The sequence below is a fragment of the Mustelus asterias genome, chromosome 1 (genome assembly GCF_964213995.1).
Source record: "Mustelus asterias chromosome 1, sMusAst1.hap1.1, whole genome shotgun sequence".
In the NCBI taxonomy this organism is placed as follows: Eukaryota; Metazoa; Chordata; class Chondrichthyes; order Carcharhiniformes; family Triakidae; genus Mustelus; species Mustelus asterias.
Genome location: NC_135801.1, coordinates 2,303,062 through 2,321,443, shown reverse-complemented (window position 1 = coordinate 2,321,443; position 18,382 = coordinate 2,303,062). Strand labels below are relative to the sequence as shown.

At 43.5% G+C, this 18,382-nt stretch overlaps 1 protein-coding gene across 4 annotated transcripts in view; it reads left to right on the top strand.

Annotated features, from left to right (window-relative positions):
* Nucleotides 1–18,382, top strand: part of LOC144487037 (B-cell scaffold protein with ankyrin repeats-like) — a 244,024-nt gene that overhangs the window by 30,391 nt on the left and 195,251 nt on the right. For all 4 annotated transcript variants that reach the window (XM_078205325.1, XM_078205242.1, XM_078205185.1 and 1 more), the window contains exons 3-4: nucleotides 13,622–13,699; nucleotides 16,817–16,938. In XM_078205325.1, the coding sequence (XP_078061451.1) occupies nucleotides 13,622–13,699; nucleotides 16,817–16,938 (200 nt within the window). The remainder of the gene's footprint in view (nucleotides 1–13,621; nucleotides 13,700–16,816; nucleotides 16,939–18,382) is intronic.

The following is an 18,382-nucleotide window of genomic DNA, read 5'->3' as shown; positions in this document are numbered from 1 at the left end:
TTAAATATGGATACTTTAAGGGGCGTGTCCCAATAACATGTATGTCAATATGAACATCATGACCATGAATACAGCAGGTTGAAATGGAACTCTGTGAAAGGAATCATGCAATGATCAGTGAAATGCTACATACATTTTTAGCTGATCAAGCAGACCGCAAATGGACAATCTTCCTGGCATGACTCATTCTTGCAAAGAATTCACTTTAGATAGATGGAAGGTAGAGCCTTAAAAATTGGTCTTTTTTATGAATCATAGAATCCCTACAGTGCAGCAGGAGGCCATTCGGCCCATCGAGTCTGCACCGACCACAATCCCACCAGGCCCTATCCCCACATATTTTATCCGCTAACCCCTCTAACCTACACATCCCAGGACTCTAAGGGGCAATTTTCTTTAACCTGGCCAATCAACCTAACCCGCACATCTTTGTGTGCAAATATTTATTCTTTTTTAAAAAGGAAAACATTCTCCATTTCTCAAAAAGGTACAGGCCAGTCAACCATTGGGCAAATTTCAGAAAATGCTGGAAAATCTCAGCAGGTCCGACAGCATCTGTGGGGACAGGATAGAGTCAACATTCCAGAACAAGGCTCTAATGAAGGGTCTTCTAGACTCGAAACATTGGCTCTATTCTCTCCCAGTAAGAAGTCTAACAACACCAGGTTAAAGTCCAACAGGTTTATTTGAAATTGAAATAAACCTGTTGGACTTTAACCTGGTGTTGTTAGACTTCTTACTGTGTTTACCCCAGTCCAACGCCGGCATCTCCACATCTATTCTCTCCCCACAGATGCTGTCAGACCTGCTGAGATTTTCCAGCATTTTCTGTTTTTGTTTCAGATTCCAGCATCCGCAGTCATTTGCTTTTATCATTGGGCAAATTTTGTCGGATATTAGCTTTTTAAAAGGGTTGAAACCCCAATTAATGCCCTCCACCTACACATGATTAAACACAATTTAAATACAATTAACAGTGAGCACCAAATACAAGTACCATGTGATACAGGGAAGTCCTGTTGTGTCCCTTCATCGACATTAAACCATTTCTATTCAGCCATTGGGTGGAAAATCTATGCAATTCTTCAGCAGAAGTACGTCAATGATGTCAATTACTTAGAATGTACATTTAATTAGGTTATTTTAATGGGCTTTATTCAAGAATGGTATCAAATTAAAACAATAGATTAATTTGCTGTCCATTAGGAATCCAGTCTTTAATGTCAATGTCACGTGTTTGAAGAATCAGAATCTAAATTAATCAGAAGTAAAAAAACTAAATACACATCATGAGTAATTGTTCATGGAGTCTGTGATTTTTGATTCAAATATTCAATCATCAGAAATAGTCCAGAACTGGGGGCAGGAACTTAATTAGAGCCAGGCCTTTTGGGCTGATTTCTGGAAGCATTTCCTCACACAAAGTTTAGTGAAAATCTGGAACTCTCGGAAAAGCTGTCAAGGCAGAAGGTTAATTTGTTGAGGCAGAGGGTTAATTGAAAGTTTCAAGGTGAGATGAGTAGATTTTTGTCAGGCATGGATATTAATAAATATTAAGGGCTAAGTGACCAAGGAAGGTAGATGAAGTTAGGAGACCAGGATCAGCCAAGATCTAATCGAAGGGTGGAACATGATCAAAGGGTTGAATGGATTCTCTGTTCCTGTGATCCTTTGCTGGAGTTGGAAGTAGGGCAGCTTTTCAGTGTGGAGGAGATATGTTTGCTGACGGCTGCAAGTGCTGCACACACATAGCTGGTCAACTCTGCTGCTTAACTTTAACAAATATGCTAACCTGCAGCTGTAACCCCTACGTAATAAACGCTTTATTAAAAATCTTCAGGGAAATAGGTCACCCAAGAGATATCAGACCATTTAATCGTCAGCAGAGAAGGAGTTTATTTATCAATGAAAGATAGGTTACCAGACCTCACTGTCAAATATTAATGTCAATGCCAAGGCTTATTAATTTATGGAAGGGATTACTCAAAAATGAACCTCAGCAATTTGAGGAAATTAAAATAATGATCTGGATGTTATGTAAACAAGGTCCTTCTTCAGATTAGAAATCTACCCAGAGTGTGGTGAGAATATGGAGCTCGCAGGAAGCAGCTGATGTGAATAGCATAGATGCATTTAAAGGGAAATTGGAAAAAGGGATGAGGGAAAAGGGATAGAGGATACGCTTAGATTAGTGGGGTTGCATGACCTGTTTCAGTGCTCCACATTCTATGTGACACATATGGTTTGAGTATGTTACATTGCCGTGCAGTCAGTAACATGGCAGAGGCACTGAAACAATATTTCCTCGTGTATTATTTGTGGCTACATGAAACAGGAGCCAACTTAATTGAAGAATGCAAATGTAAACTTATTTGAATATTGATAGGGGCTCTTGAGAAGCTCAGCTTACGCTGAGTGAAATGGCAATGGGATTCCCTGCACAAATAAGACAAAGAAACAGGAGATCCCAATAAATGGTCCAGGCCATTCAGGAACAAAAGCCATCATTTACCTCATCACTCCTGGCAGCAGATGACAATTTTCCGTTCAAAGCACTGCAGAAAGGCAGATAAACAGATCCAAGTTGATGGTGAACTACAAAAAAGGACACTGTTCTTTTCCACATTAGTAGGTTTATTCACAGGATGCAGCATTACTGATTTCTACCTCCAAACTACCAACTCAATGGCCTAGCTAACTCACTTTCTCGGTTTAGTTTTGATTGGCAGTTGGCAATAAAGTCAACTATCTAATGCACAGTGCCAACTTCTGGGTGCTGACTCTCTACATATGCTATTTTGAATATAACAAATGATCAATAAATTTAACACAAAATGTAAAGGCGTGACAGCCTTTGTTGAGGCACTAACTAAAACATAACATTAAAGGAAACTGAATTAACTAAAGCAAAATATCATTTCCAGGAGTGATCATGCACCCCGCCCCTGGCACCCACTGGTTGTGCAAGGTCCTCCTCCCTCCCTATCCCGATCCAGACTGGGTGTGACACTCTTTATATGTACTTTCATTCTTCATTCAAACAATGCCATCATTTGCGTACCTTCAACAACAAGTCAACCAACCATTAACACCTGGGTTGGGTATTTCCATTCGTAAATCTATCCTCCTGATCCATTGCTCTGTAGAATCACAGAATTATTATGGTGAAGGAGGCCACCATTCAGCCCATCGTGTCTGCACTGACCCCTGGGAGCATTATGTTTTTCGTGCCATTCTCCTGCCTTTTCCCCATCATCCTGCACATTGCTTCTATTCAAATAATCATCTAATGCCTCTTGAATGTAATTCTGAATGCAATGAGATTATTGTTTCTCTTCCATGTCACTGTGCTTTTTGTTTGTCATCCCTCTTTGTTTTACATTGCAGAGCAAATACTTAATCCTTTGGGACACTTTGTAATTTGTTTCATGAACTTTAGCATAGTCACACTGGAGAATTTTGTCAAATGCTTTCTGCAAGCCAGCTTCACAGCATGCTGATGAGCACATGCGTAAATGTGTGAGATTAAGGAAGAAAATGGCAGGTAATTTGTCTGTATTTAACTCAAGGATTTTAGGTTCAATGATAACATAACTCCTGTGATTTCCACTGAGAACTCATACAGACAGAATTAATACAAACTGGGATTATTCATGATTTTAGAAATCAGTTAGATTATAGGGGTTGGGTTAACAAAACCATCAGAGAAAGGTCAATACTGAGGGAGTGCCGCACGGTCAGGGGGTCAGTACTGAGGGAATACTGCACTGTGAGAGGGTCAGTACTGAGGGAGTACTGCACCCTCAGAGGATCAGTACCGAGGGAGTGCTGCACTTTCGGAGGGTCAGCATGAAGGAGTGCTGCACTGTCAGCGGGTCAATACTGAGAGAGTGCTGCACTGTCAGAGGGTCAGTATTGAGGGAGTGCTGCATTGTCAAAAGGTCAGTACTGAGGGAGTGCTGCACTGTCAGAGGTGCCATGTTTCAGATTATACGTGAAACCGGTGCTCTGTCTGCTCTTGCCATTGGAGGTAAAAGATTCCATGGCCAGGGTTTTGAAGTGGAGATGCCGGCTCTGGGGTAAACACAGTAAGAAGTCTCACAACACCAGGTTAAAGTCCAACAGGTTTATTTGGTAGCAAAAGCCACTAGCTTTCGGAGCGCTGCTCCTTCGTCAGGTGAGTGGGAGTTCTGTTCACAAACAGGGCATATAAAGACACAAACTCAATTTACAAAATAATGGTTGGAATGCGAGTCTTTACAGGTAAATCTCCACTCTTTCCACTCACATTGTCTGTACCTGTGAGACTTGATTACCTGTAAAGACTCACATTCCAACCATTATTTTGTAAATTGAGTTTGTGTCTTTATATGCCCTGTTTGTGAACAGAACTCAGGAGCAGCGCTCCGAAAGCTAGTGGGCTTTTGCTACCAAATAAACCTGTTGGACTTTAACCTGGTGTTGTGAGACTTCTTACAGGCTTTTGAAGAACAGGGGAGTTTTCTCTGGTGACTTGGCCAATAGTTATCCCTCAATCACCCTCCAAAAAGAACAGATTATCCGCTCATCATCAGATTTCTGTTTGTGGGAGCTTGCTGTGCACAATGTGGCTGCCACTTTTCCTACATTACAATATTATCTGCAATTCAAATGTATTTAATTGGACTTGTTAAAGTCTGAAAGGTGCTGTACGGAATCTTATGGCATAGATGGAGGCCAGTCGGCCCATTGTGTACGTGCTAGCTCTTTGAAAGAGCTATTCAGTTAATCCCATCCCCCTTGCTTTTCCGCATAGCTTTGTAATCTTTTCCTTTTCATCTAATTCAATCTTGAAAGTTCCTATTGAATCTGCCTCCACCGCCCTTGCAGGCAGCATCTTCCAGATCACAACAACTCGCTGCGTATATAAAAATAAAGCTCCTCACCTCCTCCTCTGGTTCATTGCCAATTACCTTAAATCAGTGTCTGTCTGCTTACTGACCCTCCTGCCAGTGGAAACATATTTAGTCACTCTTTCAAAATGGTTCGTAATTATCAATATTAATCCAGAGTTTCAGTTAATTATGTTTCACAGATTAGGAGAGGTTTTTTTTTAAGTAATGGTGTTTGTTGTTAAATTGTGAAAAATGTATGGTTAAAGATAGAGAAGCTGGAGTTGGATCTCTGGAAGTAATGATTATGTTTGAGCTTTGCAGCAACGTTTGTTGATAGGCATTTTTAGTACAAGGAGGTGATTAAACCACTCAGAAATTTATCGTTTAGGGAGGAGATGTTTGATCCAGCATTGTTTTCTTGGAGGTTCTAGCTGTTGGTGTTTCACTTCCTGAAGAGATTGAATTCATTGGGTAGAGTCTGCGATTGATCACAGTATTCCTGGGCTGCTAAAGGGGATTCATTTAAAAATGGGATGATGAACAATACTTAATTATGGGCGGCACGGTAGCACAGTGGTTAGCACTGCTGCTTCACAGCTCCAGGGACCTGGGTTCAATTCCCAGCTTGGGTCACTGTCTGTGTGGAGTTTGCACATTCTCCTTGTGTCTGCGTGGGTTTCCTCCGGGTGCTCCGGTTTCCTCCCACAGTCCAAAGATGTGCAGGTTAGGTTGATTGGCCATGCTAAAATTGCCCCTTAGAGTCCTGAGATGTGTAGGTTAGAGGGATTAGTGGGTAAAATATGTAGGGATATGGGGATAGGGCCTGGGTGGGATTGTGGTCGGTGCAGACCCGATGGGCCGAAGGGCCTCTTTCTGCACTGTAGGGTATCTATCTATCTATCTCTTAAGCATTCCTTAAGGGAAAGACTTTAAATGTACCAGCAGAATGTGGAATTAGCCATCAGAGGCTTATTTTAAGAGAAAGGCGTAGTGACAGTGCTGGATGGCATGGGGTTTGCAAATCTGCCTTTGGTAGGTTGCAGTCTGTTCTATGTGTTGGTTGAGCCAAGATTATGGGCAAGTTGGAGTCTGCAGTTTGTGTGGGATTTTCATAACTGATGCAGCGGCCAAATGGATAAAGATGGAAATCGAGAGCTGCTGATTTCCCACAGAGGGTGGCGAACTGAAGATGAATGAAGTCCAAAATCAGCATTATGGGTCCTTACTTATCACCAGCTAGACTCTGAGCTCCAGCACAGGTACTGGTCGAGATTGTAAATTTACTGAAAAGGAAACTCGAAGCCAGAGGTCAATAGGCGACATGAAGCTTTTCAGCTATTGGTACAAAATGTCTTCGAAACATACTGTTTTGTAATGACATGAATTTGCATCTAGGTGATCAATACCAGGCCTTGTGCAATGAAACGAATTGTGAAACTGACTTCATTTGTTCACTCACTACACAGACTGGAGAACAAAGATAAGGCTGACATGCCCAGTACTGTATGGAGGCAGTGCCACACTGTCTGAGGGCCCGTACAGAGGGAGTGCCGCACTGTCAAAGGGTCTGTAAAAAGGGAGTGCTGTACTGTCAGAAGGTCAGTACAGAGGGAGTGTCGCACTATCAGAAGGTCAGTACAGAGGGAGTGTCGCACTATCAGAGGGTCAGTACTGAAGGAGTGCCGCACTGTCAGAGGGTCAGTACTGAGGGAGTGCTGCACTGCCAGAGGGTCAGTACTGAGGGAGTGCTATACTGTCAGTGGGTCAGTACTGAGGGAGTGCCGCACTGTCAGAGGGTCAGTGCTGAGGGAGTGCCGCATTGTCAGTGGGTCAGTACTGAGGGAGGGCCGCACTGTCAGAGGGTCAGTACTGAGGGAGTGCCGCACTGTGAGAGGGTCAGTACTGAGGGAGTGCCACACTGTCAGAGGGTCAGTACTGAGGGAGTGCCGCACTGTCAGAGGGTCAGTACTGAGGGAGTGCCGCACTGTCAGAGGGTCAGTACTGAGGGAGTGCCGCACTGTCAGAGGGTCAGTACTGAGGGAGTGCCACACTGTCAGAGGGTCAGTACTGAGGGAGTGCCGCACTGTGAGAGGGTCAGTACTGAGGGAGTGCCACACTGTCAGAGGGTCAGTACTGAGGGAGTGCCGCACTGTCAGAAGGTCAGTACAGAGGGAGTGTCGCACTATCAGAGGGTCAGTACTGAAGGAGTGCCGCACTGTCAGAGGGTCAGTACTGACGGAGTGCTGCACTGCCAGAGGGTCAGTACTGAGGGAGTGCTATACTGTCAGTGGGTCAGTACTGAGGGAGTGCCGCACTGTCAGAGGGTCAGTGCTGAGGGAGTGCCGCATTGTCAGTGGGTCAGTACTGAGGGAGGGCCGCACTGTCAGAGGGTCAGTACTGAGGGAGTGCCGCACTGTGAGAGGGTCAGTACTGAGGGAGTGCCACACTGTCAGAGGGTCAGTACTGAGGGAGTGCCGCACTGTGAGAGGGTCAGTACTGAAGGAGTGCCGCACTGTGAGAGGGTCAGTACTGAGGGAGTGCCGCACTGTGAGAGGGTCAGTACTGAGGGAGTGCCGCACTGTCAGAGGGTCAGTGCTAAGGGAGTGCTGCACTGTCAGAGGGTCAATACTGAGGGAGTGCTGCACTGTCAGAGGGTCAGTACTGAGGGAGTGCCACAGTGTCGGGTCAGTACTGAGAGAGTGCTGCATGGTCAAAGGGTCAGTACTGAGAGAGTGCTGCACTGTCAGAGGGTCAGTGCTGAAGGAGTGCCGCACTGTGAGAGGGTCAGTACTGAGGGAATGCCACACTGCCAGAGGGTCAGTACTGTGGGAATACCACACTCAGAGGGTCAGGACTGAGGGAGTGCTGCACTGTCAGAGGATCACTGCAGAGGGAGTGCTACACTGTCAGAGAGTCAGTACTGAGGGAGTGCTGCACTGTCAGAGGGTCAGTACTGAGGGAGTGCCACACTGTCAGAGGGTCAGTGCTGAGGGAGTGCTGCACTGTCAGAGGGTCAGTACTGAGGGAGTGCCGCACTGTGAGAGGGTCAGTACTGAAGGAGTGCCGCATTGTGAGAGGGTCAGTACTGAGGGAGTGCCGCACTGTGAGAGGGTCAGTACTGAGGGAGTGCCGCACTGTCAGAGGGTCAGTGCTAAGGGAGTGCTGCACTGTCAGAGGGTCAATACTGAGGGAGTGCTGCACTGTCAGAGGGTCAGTACTGAGGGAGTGCCACAGTGTCGGGTCAGTACTGAGAGAGTGCTGCATGGTCAAAGGGTCAGTACTGAGAGAGTGCTGCACTGTCAGAGGGTAAGTGCTGAAGGAGTGCCGCACTGTGAGAGGGTCAGTACTGAGGGAATGCCACACTGCCAGAGGGTCAGTACTGTGGGAATACCACACTCAGAGGGTCAGGACTGAGGGAGTGCTGCACTGTCAGAGGATCACTGCTGAGGGAGTGCTACACTGTCAGAGAGTCAGTACTGAGGGAGTGCTGCACTGTCAGAGGGTCAGTACTGAGGGAGTGCCACACTGTCAGAGGGTCAGTGCTGAGGGAGTGCTGCACTGTCAGAGGGTCAGTACTGAGGGAGTGCCGCACTGTCAGAGGGTCAGTATTGAGGGAGTGCCGCATTGTCAGAGGGTCAGTATTGAGGGAGTGCTACGCTGTTGGATGGTGCCCCCTTTTGGATGAGGTATTAAACCCATTGATCCTCTCAGATGAAAGTAAATGATCCTCTGGCACTGTTGTAAAGACGAGCATTGGAAATCTTCACAATGTCCAGCTCAATGTTTAACTGCAGCCAACATTATGAAGAACAGATTATTTGGCTCAATGTGGTTTTTGTACATAATTAGGTTGCAGTGTTTCCTCCATTATAACATCGATTGCATTTCCAAAATAATTCACTGATTATCAAGTACTTGGGATGTCCAGGAGTTGTGATCAGTGTTCAGTTTGTCTCTGTTTGTAAATGTCTGGCTGTGTTGGCCATTGTCTCCATTATTGAAAGCAGCACTCTCTCAAAGACCAGACAATTCCCAAACACAACTGGCTGACAATGTTGTCTGTTTAATAATCTCCCTCCTTTTCCTTCTTATGAATTTTGCCTCCATGGAATCTGAAGGAACTTATAATTTTGTAAGATATGAAGAGTAGAGTAGGTAGAGGGAAACTTTCTTGCTTGTGGGAGGGGGAACATCGGACAAGGGAAGATCAGCTTAATCTCAGAGCCAGGCCTATCAGGGGAGCAGTTCAGAAACACTTCACTTCACACAAAGGGTGGTTAAAGTGTGGACCTCTCTCCCACAAATAGCAGTGGATGTTGGAGCATCAGTTAATGATCTTAAATCTGAAATCACTAGACTTGTATTAACCAAGAGCCGTGAAACCAAGGTGAGTGTAGCTGAAGTTAAAATACATACCAGCCATTTTTTCATTGACTGGCAGAATAGGCAGATAGTGACCTAGTTAGCGGCAATGTCATTGAGCTTATAAGAGAGGCCAGACTAGTGCTCTGGGGACATGGTTCAAATCCCAGCTCAGCAGCCGGTGGAATTTAAAATAATAAATCTGGAATGAAAAAAATAGCTGGTCTCAATAATAGTGACCGCACAACCACTGTCAATTGTTGTAAAAATTTATCTGTTTCACTAATGTCCTTTAGGGAAGGAAATCTGTTGTCCTTACCCAGTCTGACCTACATGTGACTCCAGACCCACAGTAATGTGGTTGAATCTTAAATGATCTAGTAAGCCACTCAATTCGCAGGTAATTAGGGATGGGCAATAAATGCTGCCCATGCAAGAATAAAAAAACAGGCCCGAGAGGCTAAATGGCCTCCCTGATTCCAGAGTTCATTCAACCCAATTGAATTCAACCCAGGATCGTTCAATTTCTCTGCCACTTCTTCAGTTTATGTTGTTATGGATTTTATCATTCCTTTTAATAATCTGAAGTACGTTGTTCAATAACTAAATTGTAATCCAGCGAATATCTGGGCGACCACAAAAAAAATGATGACACAAATTCAACATTTTGGGCCAACATGATCATGAAGTATTTGGAAAGTGAGTTAAAGAGCATCATGATTTAAGACGGTGCCTTTAATGAACTTTTCAACAAGGGACAATTTTTTTGCAAGGTCTATGTATGCTGTCCTGATTCTCATTGGCTACTCACTTAGATCAATTGATTTCTTCTCGCATCTTGAGAGAGGAGCCTGAACATGGAATTGACGAACTGATTTCAGACTGTGACAGGTCACAGCGAGGCCAATGGCAATGTGAGAATTATTGATTCCTGGGTCACAAGAAAGCTGATTAACTTCAGCTTTGGATTTAGAGATGAAGTGATTATGTCAGCGACTGAATGTGTCTGTGGAGCAATGGAATTCTACATGAATTTATAAAAGTGTCTTGTTTCCAATTGTTATCTTTGGAATTTCCCAATTTCCTCAAGTTGTGATGGGCACTATAAAAATGCAAATCTGTCTCTCTTTCCTTCCTCCTTCCAGTCATTCTCTCTCTCTCTCTCCCCCTCTCTCTCTCTCTTTCATTCATTCTTTACTGATCATGATCCCTTCGTTTGTTAAGTCGAAATCTTGGACAGTTCAGACATCCCTGCCCTTGCCTCGGAGCCTATGACCCGCACCTAATAATTGTGTTTAAATCCAAAAGTGGGAAAGTGCATCAAGGTAAATGATAATTACGATTTTATCCTGTTTTATTTGTGTTCACACAATACCTGGATCAATAAACAACAATCCGTGGGCTTTGCTTTATTGAAAAAGCAGCTAATTGAGAGACAGAATTTTTGGGTTATATTACAGATGGAGTGTGGGAGGTAAGAACACTAATGGAAGGCAGACTGGAAAATGGGTCCAAGTGAAGTTTCTGAACTATTGAGGTTGATGGAGATAATGAAGATCTATAGTGCAGCATCCATTATCATGTCTACATAACTGAGAGCTTGGGTGGGGTGGTCAAGGAAAGGATTTTGTGATAGATGGAAACAGAGATTTCAGGTTGTCTTCTTACTGAGAGAATGACATGGTTCTTTTGAGACAGCGCAGTTAGGCAGATTTTCCTTTGAGTGTTTGTTGGTGCAAAGAATCACAGCACATGGAGAAAAACTGGGCTCAGAGAAGCCATGTACATAATAGAGCCTATTTGATTTTCCATCAAGTCTAAAACCCTATTATTCCTCTCCATAATTTCCTGCATTTAATTATTGCATTTTACAGCATAGAAACAGGCCGGTGTTTGTGGTTCATATGAGATTGCTTGAATTTTGTCAGTAAGATCGTTGAGGGTTACAAAACCAAGTATGGTAGATAGAGTTAAGATGCACATCAACCATGGTCTATTTAACTGGAAGAACACCCCTAAGAGACTGAATGGCCTCCGCCTGTTTCTGTGTATTCTTTTGTGGATCCTTGACATTTCATACCTTGAGAAACATATTTATTTCATGATCATAAGCTGTTCGTACAATCCTTTTTATATGGGTCAATTGAAGCTTGTCACATGCATATGTACGTGAATAGCTCGCATATCAATAGTCCTGTTGTCACACATACATTAATAGTCATAAACTCCACTCAGAGCCTCTGTGTTATCATGCATTTATTAACCTGGATCCATTTCTGTTTCCACAAACATCAGAACTTCTCAGGAAAACACAGCAGAAGTAGAGATGGGCAAAAAACAAAAGGCACCAACATGATTTGTAATTTAAGATAATAAATGTGTTTTTTTACCATGGTGCAGCAAAACACACCTCTTTATAGGAGACACTGAATGTCTGGACAGACAAATGTTTCTTTGGGAGTATCCGTGCTCTCAGTAAATGGCAAAGCGTAAGTTGGGTTCAGAACAGAATGATGTCAGGCACCATTTTGTTCTGGACTTGCACCAACAATGATAACAGTTTGTGTTTTTGCAGCACCTGTCAGCCTGTAAATGTCCCAAGGTGCTTCACAGGAGTGATTATCAAATAACATTTGATGCCAAACCCTAAGAGGAGATTTTAGAGCCTGTAATAAAATAAAAACAGAAAATGCTGGAAATATTCAGCAGATCAGAGAACATCAGAAGTAAACCAAACCAGCTCAGTCTATAAGATTCAGGCTGATCTCAGACTTCAACTGCATTTCCCACCCACTTCCTTCATCCCTCGCTTCCCTGAGACCATCTGTGGAGAGACAGGCTTTATGTTATGATCCTAAGCCAAAACCCCAAGTTTTTGGTAAGACCTGGTTAGGGACTAATACTGTTTTGCTTAAAGTAGATAAAGTTTGATATTCAAGACGCTTGTTCAGTAAAAAAAGCACAAGATTCCATGAGTTTTGAAGAAACAAAAATAAACTTTACTACACAAGGTCAGAAATATTAAACAATTTCCAATGGCCTGAGTTCTCCGATCTCGTTTACCACACTGCTGCTGCCAGCGAGAGCGGAGAATTTGGTACAACAGCCAAAACTCCATTCACAGCGGGATCGAAGAATCCCAACTGCAGACAAGGTTGGCGAATGGCAGCCAATATCTATCCTATGCTCTAACATTCACAATTGCTATGAGGTACATGTGAAATAACAAGCAAATTGTGTTTGAACACATCACACTGAATAATTAATGGCAAATGCAACCAAAATAGAGTCCACAGTTTCTCAACAAGCCACCCAGTCATCAGTAACACTGTCAGCCACCAATCTCACTGACCTCCATCTTTCTTACGAGGGATTTCAGTCTTCACCTTCGATGATCTAACCTGGCAATTGTCTCCAATAGTGACTCAACTCAGTCGGCATCAACAGCAATCGCTCATTCAGGAAAAAAAGCACAACATTCCATGAGTTTTGAAAAAACAAAAATAAATTTTACGATACGAGGTCAGAAAGATTAAACAATTTCCAATGGCCTGAATTCTCCGATCTCGTTTACCACACCCCACAGGGTTTCAATCTCATCTCCCAACAGTCCATTCCCCTGGATTACCGAATATGCAATCAAACACAACTTCAGATCTCGGCTGCACCGAGCAGAACACGACTGCTCCAAAAGGATGGGGGCAATTCTCCCAGAGATTTAAGCAGGGCTGGATTAGCGCAATCTGCGCTGGGTGTCCGACCCCGAGTGCATCTCCGAGCACCAGATTTCTGGCGCCGTCAGCTCCACACCGGAAATAGGCGCAGAGCTGCATTACACATGCAAACGAGCATTTCCATCTAATTTAAATATCATTAGCAGCCCCCCCTCCCCCCATCCCACCAGGAGTATTTCACTCCAGCAGGATTTACAGCAGCTCCCCACTGTTTGTAAGTTAATCTTTCTCAACGCCCTCGCTGTGGCTGTAACACTACAGTCTGCACTCCTTTCCTTCTCTATGAACGGTATGCTTTGTCTGTATAGTGCGCCAGAAACAATACTTTTCACTGTATTCTAATACATGTGACAGTAATAAATCAAATCAAATCAAATCAATGACTACCACACAACTATCCTCAAAAGAAATAGCCTGACTGTCCAGTGGGAGGGTCAGGCCGATTATGTACTTGCTACTGAGTCACAGCTGAATATTATATGCATGAAGAGAGTATGTTGAAGGTTCATTATAATGAAAGATTTTGGTTAGGAAGAAACCTCCAAATAAATTGTTCTGAACTGTTTTCTGATCATGTGTAGCATTTCTGCACCATGTTAATTCCTATGCTCACTCTCTCTCTCTCTCTCTCTTTGTATCTCTCTGGTCTAGGATCTTCTCAACAGCAAGATGATCCCACAGACGAACTGTCCTCAAAGGTGGACAATGCTCCCAAAGACGTGACATCAGGTAATCCCCCCATGTCAGGCTCCAACTCAGACCTTGGCACTCTGCTTGGGATGGATAGCAACTGGAGAGATCTGTACTTGAAATGCAGCACCAGTGTTTATGGACAGAGTCAACATAGGGTTTGGTGAGGGGTGTGGCGCTGAGGTGTGGGGCAGGGTATGTTGAATCTTGCTGAATGGGAATATAGGAAGTGATGGAATTTGTTATTCCAATGTTCTGCTGGCTGGTCTCTGATTTTGATCTTTCTTTAACATTGCCGTCATCTCAAACTCCTGTGCCTGTATCCCAACTCCACATCGTCATCCATTACTGTATTCACTGGCCTTCATTGACGTTCCGAACAGCAATGCTTTGATTTTAAAGTGCTCGTTCTTCTTTTCAGATTCTGATATGCCCTCATAACCTCCCCATGTAGTCTCCTCCAACCTACAAACCTCTGAATTCTCTGTGCTCCGTCCAATTTTGGCCTCTTGTGTATCCCTGGTTTTATTCACAGTATAAATACCCCTTTGACGACATGATGAGTCTTAATTACTGCAAAGTAATCTCATTGGAAGAAACTTAACTTTCATAAGCATCAGTATCTCGCTGATAGGCTTGGCATTGAAATAAAGGATGTGCGATTATGGTACTTACTCATTAGATATGCACTAAACTTGCCAGATAAAGCTTGGGCTTGGTCCATTACTGTTGGCACGTCATCAGATACTGAGGGCCCAAGTTTTATAATTCCCTCCCGAAACCTCTCCTTCTCTCAACTCCTCTTTTCTCCTTTAAGACACTCCTTAAAACCTGCCTCTTTCCAAGTGTTGGTCATCTGCCCTCATATCCCCTAATGTGGCGAGGCGTCAAATTTTATTTGATAATCGCTCCTGTGAAATGTGAAACACTTTAGGACATTTTGCTACATTAAAGGCACTACATAAATGTAAGTTGTTATTGATGTGATGGGACAAGTATGTGCTGACCTCTCCTAGAATGTCTGCACAAACACCACTCACCCTCTCGATCATTATCCACTGGCTGTCAGCTGGACCAGATGGCTTGAATAGCAGCCACGTGTCAGCGCCCTGCAGCCAGAATGTCATTGCTTCAGCTCACTGACTGTCTGCATCTTCACATGGGGAAGATTAGCTTTCTGGCAGTCGTCTGAGACCATGAGGGCAGGACCCTGTAGCAGCGTCAACAAGCTTTCTTTAAAAGCAAGTCCCAAGGGCTGATTACATGAGTGAGAACTGAAAAGAAGACAATGAATGGGCTGGATTGTCCATTAAAGATAACTGCTATTGGAGAGTAAATTGGATAGCAAGATCTGGCAAGTACACATATACAGTGAGCAAGTTGCTGTTTGACATGGCCCTTTCTCCTTCACAAGCTCTTCGGCACCAATATCTCACTGATAGGTTTGGCATTGAAATAAAGGATGTGCGATTATGGTACTTACTCATTAGATATGCACTAAACTTGCCAGAAAAAGCTTGGGCTTGTCCATTCAGTATAAATACCCTGCTGACAACATGATGAGTTTTAATTACTGCAAAACAATCTTATTGGAAGAAACTTAACTTGCATAAGTGTGGAGTCTCATTCCTTCAGATTTCAATTGTTATTAACATTTTTTCTGTCTCTTATCTATCTCTCAAATTCATCTTTCATTCCCCCTCTCTATTTTGCTTTATATTCATGATTTGGCATTGAATTGAACATTCTAACTTTAAGACTTTCTGCTTCACATCAATGATTGTTGGATTTTTATGAAGATGTGACTAGTGCAGTTGACGGTGGGGAACCGGTGGATGAGGTGTTTTTGGATTTCCAAAAGGCGTTTGATAAGGTGCCTCACAAAAGGTTGCTGAAGAAGATTGGGTCACACGGAGTTGGGGGTAGGGTGTTAGCGTGGATTGGGGATTGCTATCCGATAGGAAGCAGAGAGTCGGAATAAATGGGTGCTTTTCCGGTTGGCGGATGGTAACTAGTGGCGTGACGCAGGGATTGGTACTGGGGCCTCAACTACTTACCATTTATATAGACGATCTGGAGAAGGGGACTGAGTGTAGGGTAACAAAGTTTGCAGACGACACAAAGATAAGTGGAAAAGTGAATCGTGTGGAGGGCGTAGAAGGTCTGCAGAGAGATTTGGACAGGCTGAGTGAGTGGGTGAGGATCTGGCAGATGGAGTATAACGTTGACAAATGCGAGGTTATTCACTTTGGAGGAAATAATAGCAAATTGGATTATTATCTAAATGGAAAAGAATTACAACATGCTACTGTGCAAAGGGACCTGGGGGTCCTTGTGCATGAGACGCAAAAAACCAGTCTGCAGGTGCAACAGGTGATCAAGAAGGCAAATGGGATGTTGGCCTATATCGCAAGGGGGATAGAATATAAAAGCAGAGATGTCTTGCTGCATCTGTACAGGGCATTGGTGAGGCCGCAGCTGGAATACTGTGTGCAGTATTGGTCCCCTTATTTGTGGAAGGATATATTGGCCTTGGAGGGAGTGCAGAGAAGGTTCACCAGGTTGATACCAGAGATGAGGGGTGTTGATTATGAGGAGAGACTGAGCAGATTGGGTTTGTACTCGTTGGAATTTAGAAGGCTGAGGGGGGATCTTATAGAGACCTATAAGATAATGAAGGGGTGGATAGGGTAGAGGTGGAGAGATTCTTTCCACTTAGAAAGGAAGCTAGAACTAGAGGGCACAGCCTCAAAATAAAGGGGGGTCAGTTTAGGACAGAGTTGAGGAGGAACTTCTTCTCTCAGAGGGTGGTGAATCTCTGGAATTCTCTGCCCACTGAAGTGGTGGAGGCTACCTCGTTGAAGATGTTTAAATCATGGATAGATGGATTCCTGATCGGTAAGGGAATTAGGGGTTATGGGGATCAGGCGGGTAAGTGAAACTGATCCACTTCAGATCAGCCATGATCTTATTGAATGGCGGGGCAGGCTCGAGGGGCTAGATGGCCTACACCTGCTCCTATTTCTTATGTTCTTATATTCTTATTCAGTAATGATACTGGAGAGTCTTAGTTAATTTAACCTTGAGTGTTGTGACGTTTTACATAGTTGTACTGACAGTATTCTGCATTCTTTTTGCATTTACATTCATTGATAGAGCCGAGTGTCAATGATTACCAACAGCACATGAGTATGAACGAAGATCCAGTCGGAAGTCCCGGTATCTGTGATGCTATTACTGTACCTGTGTTGGTGATACCCAATCGAATACAGTGTAAAGTAGGTATTTTTCTCTTGTAAGTTATATCTTTGTTCCTAATTGCTCCATCATTGGTGGCCATGCCTTCAGTTGTCTGGGCTCTGAACTCTGGAATTCCCTCACTAATCTCTCCATCTCCCTCCTCCTTAAAACTTTACTGTTCTAATATCTCCTTATGGGGCTTTGTGTCAATTCGTTTTGGTTATGCTCCTGTGGAGCATTTTGGGATGTTTTGCTATGAGGTTTTGGAGAGGGTACAGAAAAGATTTACCAGGATGTTGCCTGGTATGGAGGGCATTAGCTATGAGGAGAGGTTGGAGAAACTTGGTTTGTTCTCACTGGAACGATGGAGGTTGAGGGACAACCTAATAGAAGTATACAAGATTATGAGGGGCATGGACAGAGTGGATAGTCAGAAGCTTTTTCCCAGGATGGAAGAGTTAATTACTCGGGGGCATAGGTTTAAGGTGCGAGGGGCAAGGTTTAAAGGAGATGTACGAGTCAAGTCTTTTTACACAGAGGGTGGTGGGTGTCTGGAACTCGCTGCTGGGGGAGGTAGTGGAAGTAGATACGATCGTGACTTTTAAGGGGCATCTTGACAAATACATGAATAAGATGGGAATAGGGGGATATGAAGGGTAGAAGGTTTTGGTTCAGCCGACAGCATGGTTGTTGCAGGCTTGGAAGGCCAAAGGGCCTGTTCCTGTGCTGTAATTTTCTTTGTTCTTTTAATACGGGTGCTCGAAAAGCAAAGTGTTGTTGTTGGAGTGTTTTTAGAAATATAGAATATGGGAGATGTGATGATATTGTGCCTTTAAGGAATGTATTTTTATCATGTTTCTTGTAAAGGGTATGTTTAAAATTCAGTTGTTTTACACAGTGCTGATTTGTCTGGGTAACAGGCAGCTCAAATGTTGAGAATGCAGGATAACGATTTAGTTAATGGTGTGTTTGCCTAAACAAAGTTAATGCATTTGTGTTTACTTATGTTTCCCTTGGTGTTTCAGATTAGGGTTTTGAATTCAGTTGATTGACAAGAGACAGAATCATGTGCTAATGGGAGGAGCTAAGCTTGCAGGGAAGATACACAGTTTCTCTTTTGTTTTAAAACAGTCAGTTTCTGCCTGGTTCTGAAAAAAGCAAGAGTATTTCTCTGTCTCTCTCTCTCTCTCTTTCTCTCTCCAGGGATATTGAAAAGACTCTGGACTGTTAACAAGTACAAGCACATAAGCCTGTGTGTTGTTAACTGACTTTGAAGAGGGATTTTAAGTCTGTAAGAGAAATATTGCTTGAATTTGAGCTTACAGGGATAGGTTAGCAGTTAAGAACTGTATCTTGTCATGTTTAAGTATTTCAATTGGTAAATGTTAAGCTAATTTATTTGTTATAGTTGAGCTGTATTGTTAAATAAAGTTTTTTAGATAGAAGCTTCCGAGTGTGTCAATAGAATCACACCTGGAGTAA